This window comes from Naegleria lovaniensis (genome assembly GCF_003324165.1).
Source record: "Naegleria lovaniensis strain ATCC 30569 chromosome Unknown tig003, whole genome shotgun sequence".
Taxonomy (NCBI): Eukaryota; Heterolobosea; class Eutetramitea; order Acrasida; family Naegleriidae; genus Naegleria; species Naegleria lovaniensis.
Genome location: NW_025407825.1, coordinates 240,581 through 259,115, shown reverse-complemented (window position 1 = coordinate 259,115; position 18,535 = coordinate 240,581). Strand labels below are relative to the sequence as shown.

Genomic DNA, 18,535 nt, shown 5'->3' with positions numbered 1-18,535 from the left:
TGTAGTTCAACAATGATTATGAATTTTTTTTACTTATTTATTACTGGACGTAGCGCTCTCACTTCCACTGTTGGTTGTTGCATTTGATGACGTGGTTGTCACTGGTGTTTGTTGAGTTTGTGGTGGTGTTGAGGTATTCGGTACTGCACTCGCAGGTACAAAGCACTCATTGAAACAATTCTCGATTTCATTCAAATTAATATCATCATAAATCACATCTGACCATTTCTGTAGTTGTTTGGTGACTGTTGATACATCTTCTCTAATGTTTTTAATGGCCTTTCTGGAAACCTTATTCTGTAGAGATTGAATACCAATCTTCATTCTGTTAATGCACATGGTAGCAATTCGAGAGAAAACCTTTCGCAAGTCGTTCTGATGTGTCTGTAAATAGGAAGTGAGAACTTTGTGGATGGAGAGCATGGCCTTAATAATGGCATTCAAAGGAGAGTCCTTTCGTGGGCCATTGTCCCAATCAAACTTTACAAAATCTTTGCCATGATTCTCGAGAACATCTTTCATGATATCCACAACTTTTTGGTATAGGGCAAGTCGATGCTCCTTTAAATCCGTTGCTATATCTTCGAATTTCAGTAATTTTCCCTTTAGAGAAGGCTCTATGTTTTCAATATATTTCTTAACTTCCAGTAATAGAAGAGTCACTGCTCCCATAACTTCAGACGTCAACGCTATTGTAAATATTCAATGCAATACAAATGATAATTGTGAAATAAAAAATAATTGGTTAACATAATTCTTGGAAAACAAACCTAAATGCTTGGCAGTGATTGTCTTTAAACCACTTTTAGGATTAATCGCTCCTGCTTTCAAAATGAGATTTTTCACCTCCACATTAAACACCTAAAGATGAATTAGAAATTGAAGGAAACGTTTTGTCATTTGACACTTACTCCATATAAATTGCAAATTCTTGCGCTCAAATCATAGCTGCTGACAAACTTTTGATGTTCTACAGAAAGTAATTCCAGAAAATTCCTTGTCATTTTCACCAAATGCAACAAACTCGAGCACACGGGAAAAAGCTCTCCTTTCACAGTGATATATTTCATGGCGCTTGTCTCCGTGGAAGCATTGCTGTCATTGTTGGAAGCAGAATTTGTTGTAGCAACAACCTTCTCTGTTGTCTTGTCCTGATTTTGTATACTATTTACAATATCTTGATATTTGGGTTGAATGTTCTCGACCCACACCCATGTTTCCTTTTCCAAAATTGATTTTAGTGTTTCTACATGTTGCTTGCTGAATTCATCCAAAAAAGTTTGGCCTACAGCTTGAAGAGATCCTCTCAAAAGATTCACCTTTTTTCCAACAAATTTTTCTGCAGTTTCAATAAAGTTAAAGCACATTTCCATAAATTTCAGCAATTCAGATTTGGTACTGGACTTGACAATATCTCCTCTAAGTGACACAATAATTGAGAGCCTTGAATGGATTTGTTCGTTCAGGGAGGTGTTGATTTTGTCAAATTCTTTCAACATATTCGATGCTTTCACCTTTTGCATTGCCTCAACGTTCTCAAATAAAGTATGAAAAATTGTAACAATCTCAACGCTTCTCTTCAAAAATGTAATAGACTTGTCAATGATTGCAGAAAGGACAGTGATGAATTGATCCATAGGTATTGACTTTAGAACCTGTATCGTTTTGGAGTTGAGATACCTAGAAGCGTTTTGGTCGATGGCGATAGATACAGATGCGTTCGAAAATGTAATCTTCATACCATCCAACGTCTTATCAATTGTTGACGTTATCCTTTCATTTATGAATGGCATTAACTTGTCACGGTATCGCTGAACTATAAATTGAGTATCACAAATGATTAGCATGGCTTTCATGATTGGCCTCAAATCACTTTCAAATGTTGATAAATATTCTGCGTCATTGTAACTGGCTGGAGGTTCAAAAATAAATAAATAATTCTCTATTAATTTTGTTATGAATAAATTTTGAGCTTTCGACTGTATCTCAACAATCTTTTCCTGCATTCTTTCAGGAATGTTTCTCAAACATTTCACGTTGGCAAATTCTGTTCGAACGAGCTCCCTAGTTTCATTAATAATATCAAGAGCAGATAAAAAATCATTACTTCCAATTAATTCGTCGATCATGAGATGGCTCTGTTGAATTGCATAAACAACTTTCAAAACTTCTAGTGTTTTTTTCATGTTGTTTTTCTTTCTGACTAGTGCCGTAATTTCTAACGGGCTTTTAGCTGCAATATCATCTATTTCCTTAATTTTGCTTCGCAGGCTTTTGATAAGTGGAAGTGCTTCCTTGACGTCATCATCCAGTTGATTATATTGCACAAAAGCATCGAAAATTTTAGCGGATCTGAACGTCACTTGATGTATCAAGAGAACTTCGGTCCTGTCTAAATAATGTGACAGCTATACCATTGTTAATCAATTCAAAAATTTCAAATCTCTTGATTACAAACCTTTTCTTGAAAAAGTAACGAAGCCGACATTGCCTCTTCAGAAAATATTTGTTGAAAGGTTGCAATATCTCCCAGGTTAAAACCTTCTTCAAAGAAAATAGGTGGAATAAGCTCTCGATTTATGATAATATCCATAGCATTTGCACTCTCTAATTCAGACTCATAGTATTGTGCGGGAATTGTTGGTTTAGCTTTGTTTTTTTCAAAATTTTTGTATAAGCCTTCTATTTTGTTCAAATACGAAGAAATTTCCTTATCATTTAAATCGATATAGGGTAATTTTGCTGAAGGAATAACTTTCTCTTTTTCTCCATACCAATAGTAATCTCCAATTGCGTCAATCCACGAGCTCTCCTGTGCGTATATCAATCGTGAATTATTTTAAAATAATTTTAACATTGGTTTCAATATCATGGAATTGTCACATACCTCAAGAGGGTCGTTCACAATAGAAGCAAAGTTCTGGCTAAAATTCATCGATTGAATAAATCTCAAATGATCCAGAGCCTCCTTATCCAATTTTAAATTTGGTTCAGAATTGTATCTTGTTTTTAAAAGGTTCTCCCCATTTACGTGATGATCATTGCTACTCGATCCAAGGTGAGATTCACTTGGAACTCTATTGTAACCATTGTTAAAACTGTATGATCCGATTGTTGGAGGAGAGGATGATGAAGTGTGGTGATGGTGTCCTTCAAAATAATTATCATATCCGATCGGAGAGCGTGTTCGTGTCGAGTGCTGCTCTCGACTTGATGTAGCGATAGAATTTAATTCTCCAGAAGTATTAGAGCCGATAATAGGAATGCTACTACTACTACTACTATTGGTGCTATTCGGACTGTTGCTTACAACTTCAATATCTTCATAGAGAGAGTCCATTTGTTTTTGAATTTCATTTCTCTCTTCACCACTCACCAATTGAATTTTCTTGATGTTAGTGGTGATAGTGGATATTGTGTTGTCATTATCTGCATTGCTATTCGTTGAATCAATATTTGTTGTTGAGTCCGAAGAAGAGATCATGATGAAATTAATAGTTGTTCATATTTTTTATAATTTTTAAATAAATAAAAATCTTTAATTGAGCAAAAGGGCTGTTTTACAATTTACACATATTTACACACTAATACTTCTGATCGTTTTGAGTTAAAGAATTGGGTTACTTCTAATCGTTTCACAGTTGGGAAATGTTCAACATGATTTTAGCACACAAAATAATGGAATTGTTTAGACAGATCTTGCATTAACGTTGCAACCATATTTGGACGAACGAGATCTGTTGTTGTGTCAATCGGTTCTTCCTAAAATCAGTTCGGGATAGTTTGTTTTAACGAAATTAAACAGTTCAATAATATTAGATTCAAAAAATAAGTCCTCCACGGTCACTAAATTGCGTTGTTCTCCCCACTCAATCAAGGGAAACCAATATTGATCATGACCCATTTTCGTTTTAATTGATTGTAAAGTTGAGGTAAATAACGGAATGCGAATTGGTGACCAAGCAACAAAGCTAAGCATCAAATGGTGACGTAAAATTTTGACGGCTTTTTCGTTTGATGAGTCGGGTTGTTTTGTGTCACAAAAAAAGCTACGGAAGTCATGCATGTTTTAATTGATTGATTTTTTAAAGTTAAAAATACCACAACAAATTGTTCTGAGGACATGTCTAAAGCCAAACGGACTGGACGAGGATTAATATATCTTAACGAATTTTGACGCTCCATACGGTCATTTTATAACTTGAATGAGTTCTGATCGTTTCATAGAGAAGATTTGATGAACCTTCGCAATTCTTCTTTCACTTCACTTCCTGTGGGCAATATGTGTTTCTTTGGGTGAGTCAATATCACCGTTGAATCACGAACGTACCAATCCTCTGCCAATTCCTGAGATCGCTCTGGTTTAATAACGTCGTCATTCAGTCCATAAATATGTAATGTTTTGAAAAATCCTCCAATTTTCAAATTTCTACTCATTAATGTTTCCATCACTTGATTAATCTGTATCGAATTTGGTTTAAAGGTTCCAACAAGAATCACCAATTTCAGGGTGCATTCTTTCTTTCCATTTTCAGGGTGGACTGTAAAAAACAACTCTCTGATCGCCTCAATAATGTCATCAAAATTTGTTTCATCTTCATCGTGAGGATGAGGTTCGTAGAGAGAGCTTGGTAAACATTCTCGATTCAGCAAGTTATGATATTCCATCGAGATGAGGGCTGCCAAAACTGTAACCATGGCTCCTCCTTGAGAAAAACCTAACAAGCCATCAATTCTTTTACCTTCCTTCCTTTCTTTTCTCATGTAATTCAATAAATAGAGAATGGACTCCCTCCATCGTGCATACACTGTTCTATTCATTCGTGAAAACACCCAAGTTCTTTGTAGAGCCTCATCCGGAATGGGTTCTTCTGATTCAGTATTGTTATTATCCTGGTCATCGCTGCTGTTAATTACTCGAGCTGGTGAAGAAATCATTTGGGACACCTCTTGTTTCGACTGAACAAACGGAGCATTCGGAAAGGAGAAGGCAAATTGATGATTGGGAAATTGCTTTCGGAATGCTGCACTCTTGTCTTTAAAAATCTTTCCATTCTGTAGCCAGCCATGTATCATAACAATCGTAGAAAGGGAAGGTTTTATAACGTCTTTTGAAGTTGAAGAGGTGAGACGAGTGTTGCCTTCTTGTGTTCCGTTCATCATAAGAGTCAAGGAGAATTTTTGTTTGTCAGTGCGATTATTGAATTCTCACAAACTAGAAAGTGCTTGAGAAGCAAAGTAATGTCTTGTTATACTAGAGCTACTAGCATGGTTGTTCTGGGTTTGTAAACATTGTCTCTTTCTTCAAATTGGTCCATGAAATCGGGAATTGCTGGTGACACTCCAATTAAACCTCATAAAGGCAATTTTGTGGCGCAAAACAAAAAAAAATAGTCATTCACCATCACAAAGAGATATTGGCTCGAATCACAAATGTCCGTTATTAGAATCGGTAATTATAGACTTGGAAAAACTCTGGGCGAGGGATCTTTTGGTAAAGTCAAATGTAAGTATGCACCCATAGTTCTAGGAACTGAATAATTACGAATTATTGTGATGATGTTATTTTTTTGTATTTTGGTATTCTTTGAACATTAATATGATGACAAAACATCAACGGCTTTAAAATAGTGGCTGAACATGAGAGCACAGGTCATAAAGTTGCTGTCAAAATTCTCAACAGACAGAAAATTCAAAACTCCAAGATGGACAAAAAGATTAGAAGAGAAATCAAAATTCTCAAATTGTTTAGACATCCACACATCATTCGGTTATATGAAGTTATTGAAACAAGCACAGAAATCTTTCTTGTGACGGAATACATCGGAGGAGGAGAATTGTTTGATTACATCGTGAAGAGAGGAAGAGTATGTATCTTGTGTTGTGATATTTTGTAACTAATTCATATTGAATAACGTACTTGGGATTATTCGCTCATTTCACTCTTACGGTGAAAACATTCCCTTTTACCTACTTGTCATCTTTATAACAGCTATCTGAATCAGAGGCCAGAAAGTTCTTTCAACAAATCATATCAGGAGTAGAATATTGCCATCGTTATATGGTCGTTCACAGAGATTTGAAACCCGAAAATCTTTTGTTGGATAATGATAATCAAGTTAAAATTGCAGATTTTGGATTGTCGAATATCATGCATGATGGCGCTTTTCTCAAGACATCTTGTGGCTCTCCTAATTATGCTGCTCCTGAAGTAATTACCGGTAAATTATACGCAGGACCTGAAGTGGACGTGTGGAGCTGTGGTGTTATTTTGTATGCACTTTTGTGCGGAAAATTACCATTTGATGAGGATAATATTCCTACTTTATTTAAGAAGATTAAGGAATGCTCGTATACTATTCCATCTCATGTATCTCCTGAGGCTAAAGATTTAATTCAAAAGATTTTAGTTGTTGACCCAGTTCAACGTGCTACAATTTCTGACATTAGAAAACACCCTTGGTTCGTTAAAGATCTTCCTGATTATTTGAAAATCCCTCCATCCAATTTTGGACATGCTAGTGAAAATATTAATATTGATGAAGCAGTTGTTCGTGAAGCACTGCTAAAAATTTCTGACAAGAAAACCATTACCGATGAAGAGATGCAAGAGGCCATTAACGATATCACGGATGGCAAAATGAATCGTGTAACAGTAGCTTATTATTTAATCCTTGACCACAAGATAAAATCTGCAATCAAGGATCAATATATGAAAATCAATGAAATGCAACTGAAAAAGGAGACTTGCAATGTGAATAACATTCAAGCAGTAATTAACCCATGGCCTGCACTCAGTAGCTCACCTCCAACAGGTCAAATTAGTATTGAAATGGTTTTAGATCCAAGAGGAATACTTCAAGAAGAAGAGTCTACTGTAAACTCCGCAGACAAGAACACACCTGTAAACGTTATTGATGACCTGCGAATTGATACAACAGATGTTCACAAAAAGTACCATCTTGGTATTAAGACTAACAGAAAGAATGCTCAAGACACAATGAAATGTGTGTACAAAGTGCTAAAGAAGATGAATCTCAAATGGAAGATCATTTCTGAATACAATTTGAAATGTAAATATAACCATCATGTTGAGAAAGATGTTAGCGTGGGATTACAAGTATTCAAATTACCTGAAGGAGGATATCTTGTTGATTTATTTAGATTAGGAGGAAACGTTTTCCATTTCCACGACACTTGCCAATTATTCCATGATCTATTTGACATTGAGGAGAGAAACGACAATATTGCACTAACCTCAGGTGTTGCCATGGTCACCAATCTCAATACACTGCCTCAACACTAATTTCAAATAAAATCAATTTACCAACTGGGTCCGATAACTGAAAACATCTATGGGTTGTGACTCTGAACCTTTATGTTATTATGGCAATCCCGAAATTGAAAAAAATGACAAATCTGCAGAACTACAATGATCATGCTACTTGGATCACGTTGATTGATCTCAAAACAAACATCATGAGTGATGTTAATGATGATACCGATTCATCAGACAATTCTTTATTTTCAAAATTAAAAGACAAGATGCGAACTCAAAAAAAGCATGGCTTTGCAATGAATTTTAAGCAAGTTGCCATGATTCCGAAAGTATTCTCTCCTCGGCCCGTAGCCATGGATGATTCTAATAATAATGATACCAATCCTATCAATGAAACTGATGATCAAGATGATGATGAAACTGAACATTCTTTCCGTGCCCCAAGTGATGTTAAAATTTCCTACACACATCAAGTCATTCTAGTCTCGGATTATTCAAATATGAAAATCTACTTTTTTAAATATCTTGAAAAAACATATGTGGGATCTATTGGCGTGGATTACCCAATGTATATGTGCATTGAAGAGAAATATAATGGTTTGCATGATGCTTTAATTTTTGACAGTTGCTCCACATTGGGAACCATTTTCAAGTTTGATTTGCAACAAATTCTTCGAACTCGAGACACTTCAACTTTTTCTAAAACTAGTTTTATTTGGAAGAATAACGATTCGAAAGATCCTCGTGGAATTGCCTTGATGAGAGAAAATGGCACCAATGTATTGCTTGTAACTGAATTTACAAGTAATACTGTTTTCTTAATCCATGCTCAAACAGGCACAACTATACAGAAATTTACAAACTTGCCCATTGAATCTCCATATGCTATCGATGTTGTGGATAGAACAGTAATGATTGGCGAATACAATTACGGTAGCTCAATATTTATTTACACACTGGATAAATCCATGCATGACAATCGCATGGTCTATTCATTAAATCTTGTCAAGAAATTTAGAAAAGCAGGAGATGATGGATGTAACGAGTCATGTCAAGGTCTGGTTTTTGATCCAATGACGCAATACGTTGTTTGTACAGACACAGATTGTAGAATTCAAGTGTTCACATTGGATGGTCACTGTGTAAAATCCATGGACACAAGAATTGATGAAAACAATGACAATCCAGATGGATTATTTATTGATGAAAAAACAGGAGAATTATATTTGTGTTCATATTATGCAGCATGTATTCGAATATATAATTAACAAATTGTAAAAATTTCAAGAATATTGAATTTCATTTTCAAAATGAGAAATCCTTAAATCTTTCAATGTAACATTATTCAAAATGAATAGTCCAACATCTCCAAATCTAGCTGAATTTAACAGCGACTTCATATTCCACTCTTTCGACTCGGAAGGACAACACAATGGCAATTTCAAAGTCACCCATTATAATCCATCAAAAAAGAAAATGGTCAACCATCAACTCTCTCCAAGTCACAGTGAAGAAGAAGAAGAAGAAATTCAAATTCACTCCTCCTCTGTGACTTTAAATAATTCCATAGTAGCAGCAGTAGTATCAACAACCAACACCTCTCAACAACAACAATACAATGAAACCATCAATGAAACCATTTCCAAACACAAAATGAAACAATACGAATCGGAATTTGTGGATCATCCCAATTCAAATGTTTATTCCGGATGTTTGTATCAATTATTTGCACCATTTTTCATGTTGTTTGGATCGGGAGGAATCTTTTCTTCGAATCCATCCAATCATTCAAAATCCTCTCATCATCATCATGATAAACCACCGACACGAGAGGAAACGTCATCATTATTATTGGGACAAGAGGATGCAGCAGAAGAGGATTTGGATGAAGAATTATATCGAAATCATGAAGATGGCAATGAAGAGGAAGATTTAGATTCGTATTTGAATCGATCGTTGGAAGGAGCAACTTCCGTGTTGCATCGAGAGGAACAACAATTATATTCAAAATTTAAAGATTCAAGTTATAGAAATGTGTTTGAGAGTAAGAATGGAATTAGTGGTAATAGTGGAGGACAACAACAACAGAATCAGTCACATCTTATTCAAAATCGTGACATGAATGATCATGCAACAAGTGTGAAGCATCAGCAACAACAATTACAACAACAGCATAATGAGGACGATTTACTAAATTTTGATTCCATTCCAAAGAATGAATTATTGACAATGAATAGACCTCATCCTCCTGTCGATCCATTGATGCACAATTCTAATCATGGAATCACGCAAAATGGAACAAATTCTTCAGAGCAAGAACAGAATCATCACTTGGACAGCATTTCACTCGACGAGAAAAAGAGTGGAGCCAAAGATACGATAAATACTAAGGCAACCACAACATCAGTGTCAATCAATACCACTTCATCTCAACAATTACCAACTTTTAATAGAGTTTCCTCTCCATCGATCCACAACCCAAGTCAACAACCCTCAACAACAACTGTAAAAGCGTCCCAGGCTTCAATGAATTTAGGAACCCAGAATTCAACAACGACACAACCACCCCAACAACACTACACCCCTCCTGTCATTGATGAAGAGACCTTTTCCAACCTTCTTCAACAACACTACGAAGATGACGATGAAGATGATTAAATCACGAGCTGTGTGAAATAAACTGTCACAGACGAATACATTTCCGAAAACATTGAAACCATCCAAAATGAATATTTAAATTTTTGTTTTATGGAAGAGTTATTGGGAGAAAATTTAGTTGATCTATTTCTTTTGGGCAGCTTCGGTCTTCTTTTGTTGAGCAGCTTCAGTCTTCTTTTGTGTTTCAGCCTTTCTCTTGGACAAAAGCTTGGCATAAGCCTTCTTCTCAGCCTTGGAAGCAGCAACTCTCTTAATGCTTCTCTTAATTTCCTTGGCCTTTCTTCTGATTCTATCTGGAGTAACCAATCTTTGGATCTTGACACCCTTGAGGACCTTCTTGTTCTTGGCGACCTTTCTTTCACGTTTAATAACGTATTTACGGACATCATCAGCCTTGGTCAAGTTGAAGAGCTTTCTAATCTTGGATGCTCTCTTTGGTCCGTGAGTTCTTGGTTTAACAGTATCAGTGATACCTGGCAATTCAGCATCACCCTTCTTGACAACAGTCAAGCACAAGACAGAAAGATCTGGTCCAACAATACAACCTCTGACTGACTTTCTTCTTCTTTCACCGTCTCTTCCTCTCCACTTTTGGAAGCCGAGAGAACCTCTATCCAACAAGAGTCTGACTCTGGTGTTAGCCAAAACACCTTGTTTCATGGCGAAACCAGACTTGTCTTGACCACCGACAATTCTGAAAACATATCCCTTATATTCTGGACCAAGGTTGTCTCCTTCAACTTCCTCGGACATCTTTCTGTCAAAGAAGGATCTCAATTTGATTTCAGCATCTTCTTCAATAACAACCATCTTGGTGCAACCAGTGGATGGGTCTGAGATTTTCAACTTCATGGTGATCGTGTGAGTTGTGGCGTATTTTTTTTCAACAAAATTTCAAAATTTTTTGGTCAACCAAAGAATATTTTTTACAACGGCAACGCTTTTTTTTTGAGCACAAGAACGCTTGCAATTTCCAAAAGAACATGTTCAACAAAAGGAGCCAAATTAACATCGTGAGGTCATCGATGAAAAACAAGTCTTATTATTCTTAAATAACTCTTTGAATAGCTGACGAAATCTTGACAAGATATTTGCAACGTCATATTGTGCTAGCCTGAAAGGGTACAATTTGAAAAAAAGGAATTTATTGTTTCACCCTCTTTGAGAGAAATGCAGTAATACTCTGTTGTCCACTGCCACTACTGCTCGCCAATGTTCTTTTCTGGGATGAAACAAAAGTGGAAGAGCCATTGGTATGTACTTGTTGAAAATCTGAAACGCTCACTGCAATTCTTTGTAACTTGAACGGTAACGGCACAGCTTCCTTGAATAACATCATGGCTCTCGAATGAATATCATTGTTTTCATGATGAGAGGTTATGAAATTGGATGAAGCATAATAGCACTTGCTGTCAATTTTACAACTTTTCGAATGAAACTTGTCAAAGTATCCTCCATGACAATATTTCAGCGTGAGTGTAGTGGCAAATCTCTTTTGATTTCGTTGCATGTCTCTTTGAATTCTTGGGGCTAAATCTTGTGTGATTATTCTCAATTTTTGATCGACTTCATCATACGAGTTGTGAATGGGAAGAAAAGTGAGCTCAGAGCCTATGGATTTCACTGGTCCTTTAGAAATAACACGATCATACTCTTCGTCATATTTTCCATTGGCAATATTTAAAGATTGGGAAGCAAGTTTGTCTGAATTGAAACATTTTCGAATATTGAGATAGGAAAGCCCACGGAATTCTTGAACGGTTCGTATATGAAGTTGTTGAACAAGTTTTTCTCGTGTTTGATAGCCAATATTTGGAATGATAGAAATGTCTAAAGGATTAATTTCATTGTTGAACGATTCTGAATATATGGTCGCTTGTCCATTTGGTTTCTTCTTTTTCGATGCTTGCTTTGAGAGAAATTTGGAATGTGAAATTCCTGCACTCAATGTAAATCCCAATCTCTGAAATACCTCGTCTCGAATTTCTTGAGCAAGTTGTGATCCAATATTCAAAGGAATGTCTTGGCTCTTTGGAGAGAGTGAAATTTTTGCGCCAACGCATTGATTGGGATCCACTCGATTCGCACGTTTCAATGACTCTTTACTCACATCCGTAGCTCCATTGATATCATTGGATTGTGAGGTGTGCTGTTCTTGCTGTTCCAGTTGTTGTAATCTCCATCTCACTTCATCAGTCACATCCACAAAAGCTTCATCCACTCCACAAATTTCAAGAACACATTCACCATGAAACTGATGATAGACCTTCTCTGCAATGCATTCCTCAAAGATCTTACGACTCATTTCTCGATAAATTTCCATTCGTGCAGGAATAATGACAATTTGAGGACAGATTTCTTTTGCCTTACTCACACGAGTCATTTTCGGAACACCGTGTTGTATTCGTGCACAATAGTTCACTGTTGATACCGTTTGATTTTGTTGAATTCCGAGTGGTACGTGCCGATAACTTGGATTTTCAACCTCTTCACATTGGGCATAAAAGCAATCAATGTCTAAATGAATAATTACATATTTTGAATGTTCCTTCATAAATGTGGGGTTGATAGAAGAGTTGGAAGAGTAGACAACACTGGCTTGGGACAATGACGGAGTTGACAGCATTTTTAAAAGTAAAAATGTGAAGGGAGAGGTTGATGTATTTTTTTCTTGACTTTGGTTCGTGTGGGCTCTCGAACTGATCATTACGATGAAATCGAAATGAAAAGCAAACCTCCTTTCTAGCACTCCTTAGCTGGATGGATTCGACTTCTTCTAATCTACTCTTGTCAAGAAATGAACGGTTCTTCCCGATTGGTTTTTGACAACTTGAACCTCTCTTCCATCATATCCATCAATTCAAAAGCGAGCGTTTGGTATTCGAATCAAACAAGCACAAAGGGTTTTTTTTAGACAAACACAAAAAATTTCACACATCTCCCTCTGTGTTTCTTTTTGCTTGCGAGAGTGTGTGTCCGAAATTTCCTTCTCAATTGTCCATTCGCATTCATCGTTGGTTCAAAAGATCGAAGGGGCCTTGCCATCGTCATCAAAAACATCATCATTGTGTTGAATCTTGTTTGTCAAAGAATTGATTTTCAACACCAATAACTTGAAAGTAGCATCAACGAATATTATTCGCGCTTCTTCACGAATTCTCGGACTAAAACTCTCATGCCTTCAACTTTGGTGATTAACCGCTACCATTGTTTTTTCAAGAACCATTACTTTGATTGTTTTTACCAATTGTATCATCATCAGTACTGACAAACTCTAACGAATATTAATATTATCATCATCATCATATCGGATTGTAAATATTATAGTCTCTAGCATGAGAGGAAATTCTAACAACAACAACAAGGACATGGCTCAAGCAAGACAATCATCATCACCCCGAACACAACACTCTACCAAGGCTGTACAAAGCCATGTTGCAAATACTTCTTCTTGCAGTAGTAATAGCATGAGGCAAGCCATGTTCAAACAGCAAGCACCACAACAGCTTAGTAAAAACCATTATAATGGCAATAATAACAGCACCTCAAGTCCTCAATCTCCTGCTTGTACATCACCACTAGATAGTCGGTTTCTATACTCTCCAACAACAGCAACCACAATTACAGTGAAGAGAGCGTTCACTATGGTTCAACCTGATGAATCGGGAAAGCCTCCAACGGCGATTGCATCCAGTATGAATACTGCTACGGGTAAATCCTCCACAACCAGTGGCGGTCATAATATTGGAGAGCCTGCAAATTGTGCATGTTGTACATCATCTTCCTCTTCAAACCACAACCACAATACTCTAACTGTAAACTCCTCAATTACTCGAACTACACATCAAGAAGAGGATGTTTTTTCTTCATACTTAAACAATCAAAAGGATACAACATCATTTATTTATTTTGAAGGAGAAGAGGAAGAAGAGTCCGAGGGTACAAGTTCATATAACGAGGATGATTCTGAATACACAGAAGATGAAGATGAGGAAGATCAAGAAGAGGACGAAAATGCTCACCAATTACCCTTCTGGTTTGGTGTAGAAGAAGCGTGTCACATATCTGAGGTCATTAAGCGTTACAGCACTTTCCTCAAATTGAACGAAAAAAGAGGAGCTAACAGCAGACTTCCCGTTCGATTTGTTGGTAAAGTACAACGCTCAGTAATGTCCTTAATATTCAACGAGGATAGAGAAGTTGAGTCTATGAAAACATTCGATGAAGTTCATATTTATGAAAAATCTTCATCGCTTATGTATGGCGCTGTTCATCCTAAAGTTTCCGAAATTTTACTTGAAACTGAATATGACTGGCAAGGAATTCCAACAAAATTTGTAAAAAAGAAGACTAGTGAGAAACCAGACGATCTAGATGAAAGATATTGTAGCTGGCTATTCTGCTATCCAATTTACGCCTCTGATAAATTTGGTTATGAATCTGTCTTGGGAGATGAAGATATTGACCACAGAAAAGATATTGGATATTGTGACTTGTATAATAAGTGCCTCCAACGACTTTCAATATCAAAAGCAAAGGAATGTATTGGAAGCCCAGAACAAAGCCAGTTTTGTTATTCACCCTCAATCAATGATGACACCAATTCTGACGAAGAAGAGAATGAAAATAGTGACAATGACGATTTAGATCATTTGCCAAGCTATATGAAGGATTTGATTCCACATCTATCAGGCTCAGGGCCCTTAGAAGTTGATAGATGTTTTGGTTACTTTGACGACGACAAGTAATACTCTAAAACATAAAATTGAATATTCACAACATTAGGTGTTCTTGTTAGGTTAAGATTGGTAAGGAGTTTGTTATTTTGTTTCTTCTAGAGCCTTTCTGAACTGAATACCTTCTGTGATTTGGAGAAGCTGTTGCTCTTCGTGAGGGAGCATTTTGAGCATGGTTTTCATGTGGCTAAGCTCTTTCTCTGTCGTGTAGAGGAGTGACCTCAATTCTGAATCAACGACGTTCTCTACTTCTGCTCCCAACAGACGCTCTAAGTGCTTTTGGAGTTGATTCTCCACCAGTAAGGGTAAAAGTCTTTTTTCTTCGAGCAAACGTGTGGTCATGAGGCGTACGTTTTCCTTCTCATTTTCGAGGACATTCAACGAGAGGAATGGCGCAACTACTTTGGAAGAAAGAAAATCTGAAAGCATGTGGATATTATAAATGTCGTTACTGTTAAGCGAGGATATCATGAATGAGAGTAGTGTCATAATGGAGGTGTGCATTTCTTGCGGAAGATCTTTCTTTCCAAGAAGAGAGAATATTGTTTGAATGAGTGTACTTTGCAACATGTCATTCACAAGGTTGTGTATGTTCTTTGTTGATATCAAGTGGTCACAATATATTTCCATCCATTTTTGTATCAAGTGCACTAAGGAAGGTGTCATGCCGTGTCGGTAGTGATGCATCATCCAGAACTGTAACGACGCAATAATTACAGATATATTGCTTGGTATGAAAAAGAGATCGTATAATGGAGTCGTCTTTTTTGAAAGCTCATAAACAAATAGAAAGGGTCCAATGTTGTCTAAGTGCATGGTTGTGATATCCCAATAATTATTCATCAAACATAGTGTAAATTCAGCCATGATAGTGACTGGTTTCTCAAAATTAATAATGCATACGGAAAGAATTGCATGTAGTGTTGAGAGAAATTTCATGGATGACTCTGCCCAACATTCTCCTACCAAATTTTTCACATCAATAGCCTCTTCCTTTGAGAGTAGTGTTTGAAGAATGTAATGAAATCTATTATAAAAATTATTGCAAAATAATGTTCCAAATAATGAAGGGCCTAATTGGATGCAGTTGAGCAGACAGTCTATTGATTGAGCAACCAGATCTCTGGGCATGTGCTCTCCCTCATAAAGTGTTTTAACAATTACGTCCTCTATCAATAGTTTGCTAATCAATGTCAATATTGTATTAGCTTTTGTTTTATATCCATGATCACATAACTCATTGTATTCTTCAACAGATTGCACACAAAAAGTGATACAATGAAAAAAGCATGTTGTAACATCTTGTCTATAAATTAAATATCTAGTCAACAAATATCTTAATAGTTGAGTAGTTTCAATAAGTAAAGATATTTCAGAATTCATCTCTTCCTTGTATTGCAGTAACAACACGTTGTTCATCATAGAGAGCTTGTTATAAATATCAAATAAACTATTAATGCATTGAACCAGGAGTGCTATTATTTCCAATCGTCTCAAAAGAATCTTGTTAGATACAACGAAATATTTCAAGCAAAGCACTAATCTCTTGATCAGTTTGTTCCTATCTATTCTTGTAAATTCCAATTTTATATTAGTATTGTTATTATTTGATAGTAGAGAATTGTGGATGATATCATTGGCAAAATTAATCATTTCCATCAATGTATTTTCAATAGATTGTTCAATGCGAATATCTATCTCATTAATGTTGCTGTTAGCTTCCACGGACACTAATCCGAACACTTTTACTTCTACATCATTCAATCTCTCCACAAAATATAAATCACAAAAATTCTTGCGGTCGAGCCCTTCTCTTTTTGCCCTCATGCTAATCCGAAACACCAATAATTGAATCCGTAGCGCCTCTAATTGGTTTTACCTCGGATTGACAATAATTGCAAAGTGAACCTCTCCCATCCAATAACAGCGTTTAAATATTTTTTTTTGAGATCTTTTAAAGATTTCACTCTTGTTCTAATGGGATTTTTTCTTTGAGTTAACAACGTCATTTCAAGGATGGACTCTTTTCTTGTGGAAATAATAAGGCTGAAAGAATTACAATCCAACCTAAACTTTGTAATCGAAACCAATGATCAATCAAAAACACAATAATTCAACTCTAAAAAAATGTCTTCACGATTTCCATTGTTCAAATCCGAACTCTCCTTTACTCGTTTTCCCGATCGTAAAATTATTAATTGGTTTCCGGGGCACATGGCAAAGGCTACAAAACAAATTAAAGAGAAATTGAAATTTATTGATTTTGTAATTGAAGTGAGAGACGCACGAGTTCCGATATCATCCTACAATAAGACCATTAATGAAATATTTTCTCACAAGAAGAGATTAATTTTGTTTAACAAGTGCGATTTAATTTCAAAAAGTGCACAAGAGAAAATTGAAAAATATTTTGCAGACAATGGTTCAATCATGGAAGGGCCACAAGTTTTAGGAACCTTGTTCACGAGCGCAAAACAAGGAATTAATGTCAAAAAGATTGTTGATTTGTGTTTACACAATAAGAGTGTAGAAATTGCTCCAAAGAAGTTTAAAACAATTCCTTTTACTTTTTTAATTGCAGGAATTCCCAATGTTGGCAAGTCCAGTATCATTAACAAATTAATTGAGAAAAAAAAGGCAAAAGAAGGAGCATTACCTGGTGTAACCAGAGGTATGGGGTTTTTCCCTATGAAAACTAAAGAGAATTGCTTGTTATTGGATACTCCTGGAATATTTCAACCAGATATTGAGAGCAACGAACAAGGATTCAAATTGGCTTTGATAAATGCAATTCCAGATCACTTGTTTGGTGGCGACAATAGCGCGGGAGGTACAGCCATAGACCTCATACCATTAATTGATTATATGCTGTACCAGATGAATAGGAATGATTGCTTTGAATATGTTGAAATTTTTGACATGAAAGGACCCACAAAGAGTGTGGAGGAGTTGTTGTTGGCCGTGTGTGAAAAATGGAAAATGTATTCAGCAGGTGGAGAGCCTGATTGGAACAAGGCTCTTTCGCATCTCTTGCTTTGGTTCAGAAGTGGAAAGTTAGGTCAAATTGTGCTTGACACGGATGTGATATGTGGCAATTTAGCTCCACCATCATCTTCAATTGTAACAACTACTGACACGTAGTAATTTGCAAATGCATCGATTGGCAGAGTAGAAAAAAACTTTTGGGTAGCATGAGCTCTCAATTCTTCTCTGAATTTTCTGTAAGAGCTCTTGTCACACGAGTGTCGTCAAACAGTTATTTGGCAAGTTTGGAGAGTACTTTTTCAGCAACTTCTTTCAATGAAATATTTGACGTAATGCTTGCAATGTGCTGTACAAGTTGTTTGAATGTCATTATCTGTTGCCCGTCTATCATTGTACTACTACTATTTTTCTCATCTAACTTTAAAAGTAATACCTCCAATTTACAAATCATTCGATTTTGTACTTCCAGCTCTCCAATCAAATGAGTATCTCGAAGCAAGTTGTGATACAATTCGTGTTGAGGAGGAAGTTTTCTCTTATTTTCAAATCTCTTTTTTGAAAGTATCATTTCAACAATTTGTCTCTTTTGTTGCGATTCTTCTCTGGATATTAGCGATGATGAATAATTTGGGCATATTCGATTTTTGGTTTTTCTGTAATTTTCGTCCTGATTCTTTAATTCCGCAATTAAATAATCATGCTCGTTAGAATCCCTCTTGCGTTTGATGGAAGATCCATCATTTGAAAAATCCATACAACAACTCGGACTTTCGTCGTTCATTGTTGTTGATGATGTATTTTCGAGAGTGTCCACAAAAAAGTCAATTTCATCACTCATGAAATCTTCTTCCAGTCCTCTATTTTGAAGCATTTTTTT

General features: G+C 36.1%; 11 protein-coding genes across 11 annotated transcripts; 5 read left to right on the top strand and 6 right to left on the bottom strand.

Moving 5' to 3' along the window:
- Positions 1-33: 33 nt before the first annotated feature.
- Positions 34-3,484, bottom strand: C9374_009552 (uncharacterized protein; the record flags this gene model as incomplete). Its single annotated transcript, XM_044699752.1, has 5 exons — positions 34-689; positions 771-861; positions 912-2,408; positions 2,459-2,812; positions 2,888-3,484. The coding sequence occupies 5 exons, from the start codon at positions 3,482-3,484 to the stop codon at positions 34-36; spliced, it is 3,195 nt and encodes a 1,064-aa protein (XP_044554869.1).
- A 737-nt stretch (positions 3,485-4,221) lies between these two features.
- On the bottom strand, positions 4,222-5,163 carry C9374_009551 (uncharacterized protein; the record flags this gene model as incomplete). The annotated part of the gene is made up of 1 exon (XM_044699751.1): positions 4,222-5,163. One exon carries the CDS (start codon positions 5,161-5,163, stop codon positions 4,222-4,224), a length of 942 nt encoding a protein of 313 aa, XP_044554868.1.
- Positions 5,164-5,433: 270 nt separating this feature from the next.
- Positions 5,434-7,306, top strand: C9374_009550 (uncharacterized protein; the record flags this gene model as incomplete). Its single annotated transcript, XM_044699750.1, has 3 exons — positions 5,434-5,506; positions 5,632-5,867; positions 5,993-7,306. 3 exons carry the CDS (start codon positions 5,434-5,436, stop codon positions 7,304-7,306), a joined length of 1,623 nt encoding a protein of 540 aa, XP_044554867.1.
- Positions 7,307-7,410: 104 nt separating this feature from the next.
- On the top strand, positions 7,411-8,547 carry C9374_009549 (uncharacterized protein; the record flags this gene model as incomplete). The annotated part of the gene is made up of 1 exon (XM_044699748.1): positions 7,411-8,547. The coding sequence occupies one exon, from the start codon at positions 7,411-7,413 to the stop codon at positions 8,545-8,547; it is 1,137 nt and encodes a 378-aa protein (XP_044554866.1).
- Positions 8,548-8,755: 208 nt separating this feature from the next.
- C9374_009548 (uncharacterized protein) lies at positions 8,756-9,937 on the top strand (the record flags this gene model as incomplete). The annotated part of the gene is made up of 1 exon (XM_044699747.1): positions 8,756-9,937. One exon carries the CDS (start codon positions 8,756-8,758, stop codon positions 9,935-9,937), a length of 1,182 nt encoding a protein of 393 aa, XP_044554865.1.
- A 123-nt stretch (positions 9,938-10,060) lies between these two features.
- C9374_009547 (uncharacterized protein) lies at positions 10,061-10,789 on the bottom strand (the record flags this gene model as incomplete). Its single annotated transcript, XM_044699746.1, has 1 exon — positions 10,061-10,789. The coding sequence occupies one exon, from the start codon at positions 10,787-10,789 to the stop codon at positions 10,061-10,063; it is 729 nt and encodes a 242-aa protein (XP_044554864.1).
- A 292-nt stretch (positions 10,790-11,081) lies between these two features.
- On the bottom strand, positions 11,082-12,563 carry C9374_009546 (uncharacterized protein; the record flags this gene model as incomplete). The annotated part of the gene is made up of 1 exon (XM_044699745.1): positions 11,082-12,563. The coding sequence occupies one exon, from the start codon at positions 12,561-12,563 to the stop codon at positions 11,082-11,084; it is 1,482 nt and encodes a 493-aa protein (XP_044554863.1).
- Positions 12,564-13,305: 742 nt separating this feature from the next.
- C9374_009545 (uncharacterized protein) lies at positions 13,306-14,685 on the top strand (the record flags this gene model as incomplete). The annotated part of the gene is made up of 1 exon (XM_044699744.1): positions 13,306-14,685. The coding sequence occupies one exon, from the start codon at positions 13,306-13,308 to the stop codon at positions 14,683-14,685; it is 1,380 nt and encodes a 459-aa protein (XP_044554862.1).
- Positions 14,686-14,757: 72 nt separating this feature from the next.
- On the bottom strand, positions 14,758-16,500 carry C9374_009544 (uncharacterized protein; the record flags this gene model as incomplete). The annotated part of the gene is made up of 1 exon (XM_044699743.1): positions 14,758-16,500. The coding sequence occupies one exon, from the start codon at positions 16,498-16,500 to the stop codon at positions 14,758-14,760; it is 1,743 nt and encodes a 580-aa protein (XP_044554861.1).
- A 300-nt stretch (positions 16,501-16,800) lies between these two features.
- On the top strand, positions 16,801-17,814 carry C9374_009543 (uncharacterized protein; the record flags this gene model as incomplete). The annotated part of the gene is made up of 1 exon (XM_044699742.1): positions 16,801-17,814. The coding sequence occupies one exon, from the start codon at positions 16,801-16,803 to the stop codon at positions 17,812-17,814; it is 1,014 nt and encodes a 337-aa protein (XP_044554860.1).
- Positions 17,815-17,929: 115 nt separating this feature from the next.
- Positions 17,930-18,529, bottom strand: C9374_009542 (uncharacterized protein; the record flags this gene model as incomplete). Its single annotated transcript, XM_044699741.1, has 1 exon — positions 17,930-18,529. One exon carries the CDS (start codon positions 18,527-18,529, stop codon positions 17,930-17,932), a length of 600 nt encoding a protein of 199 aa, XP_044554859.1.
- Positions 18,530-18,535: the final 6 nt, after the last annotated feature.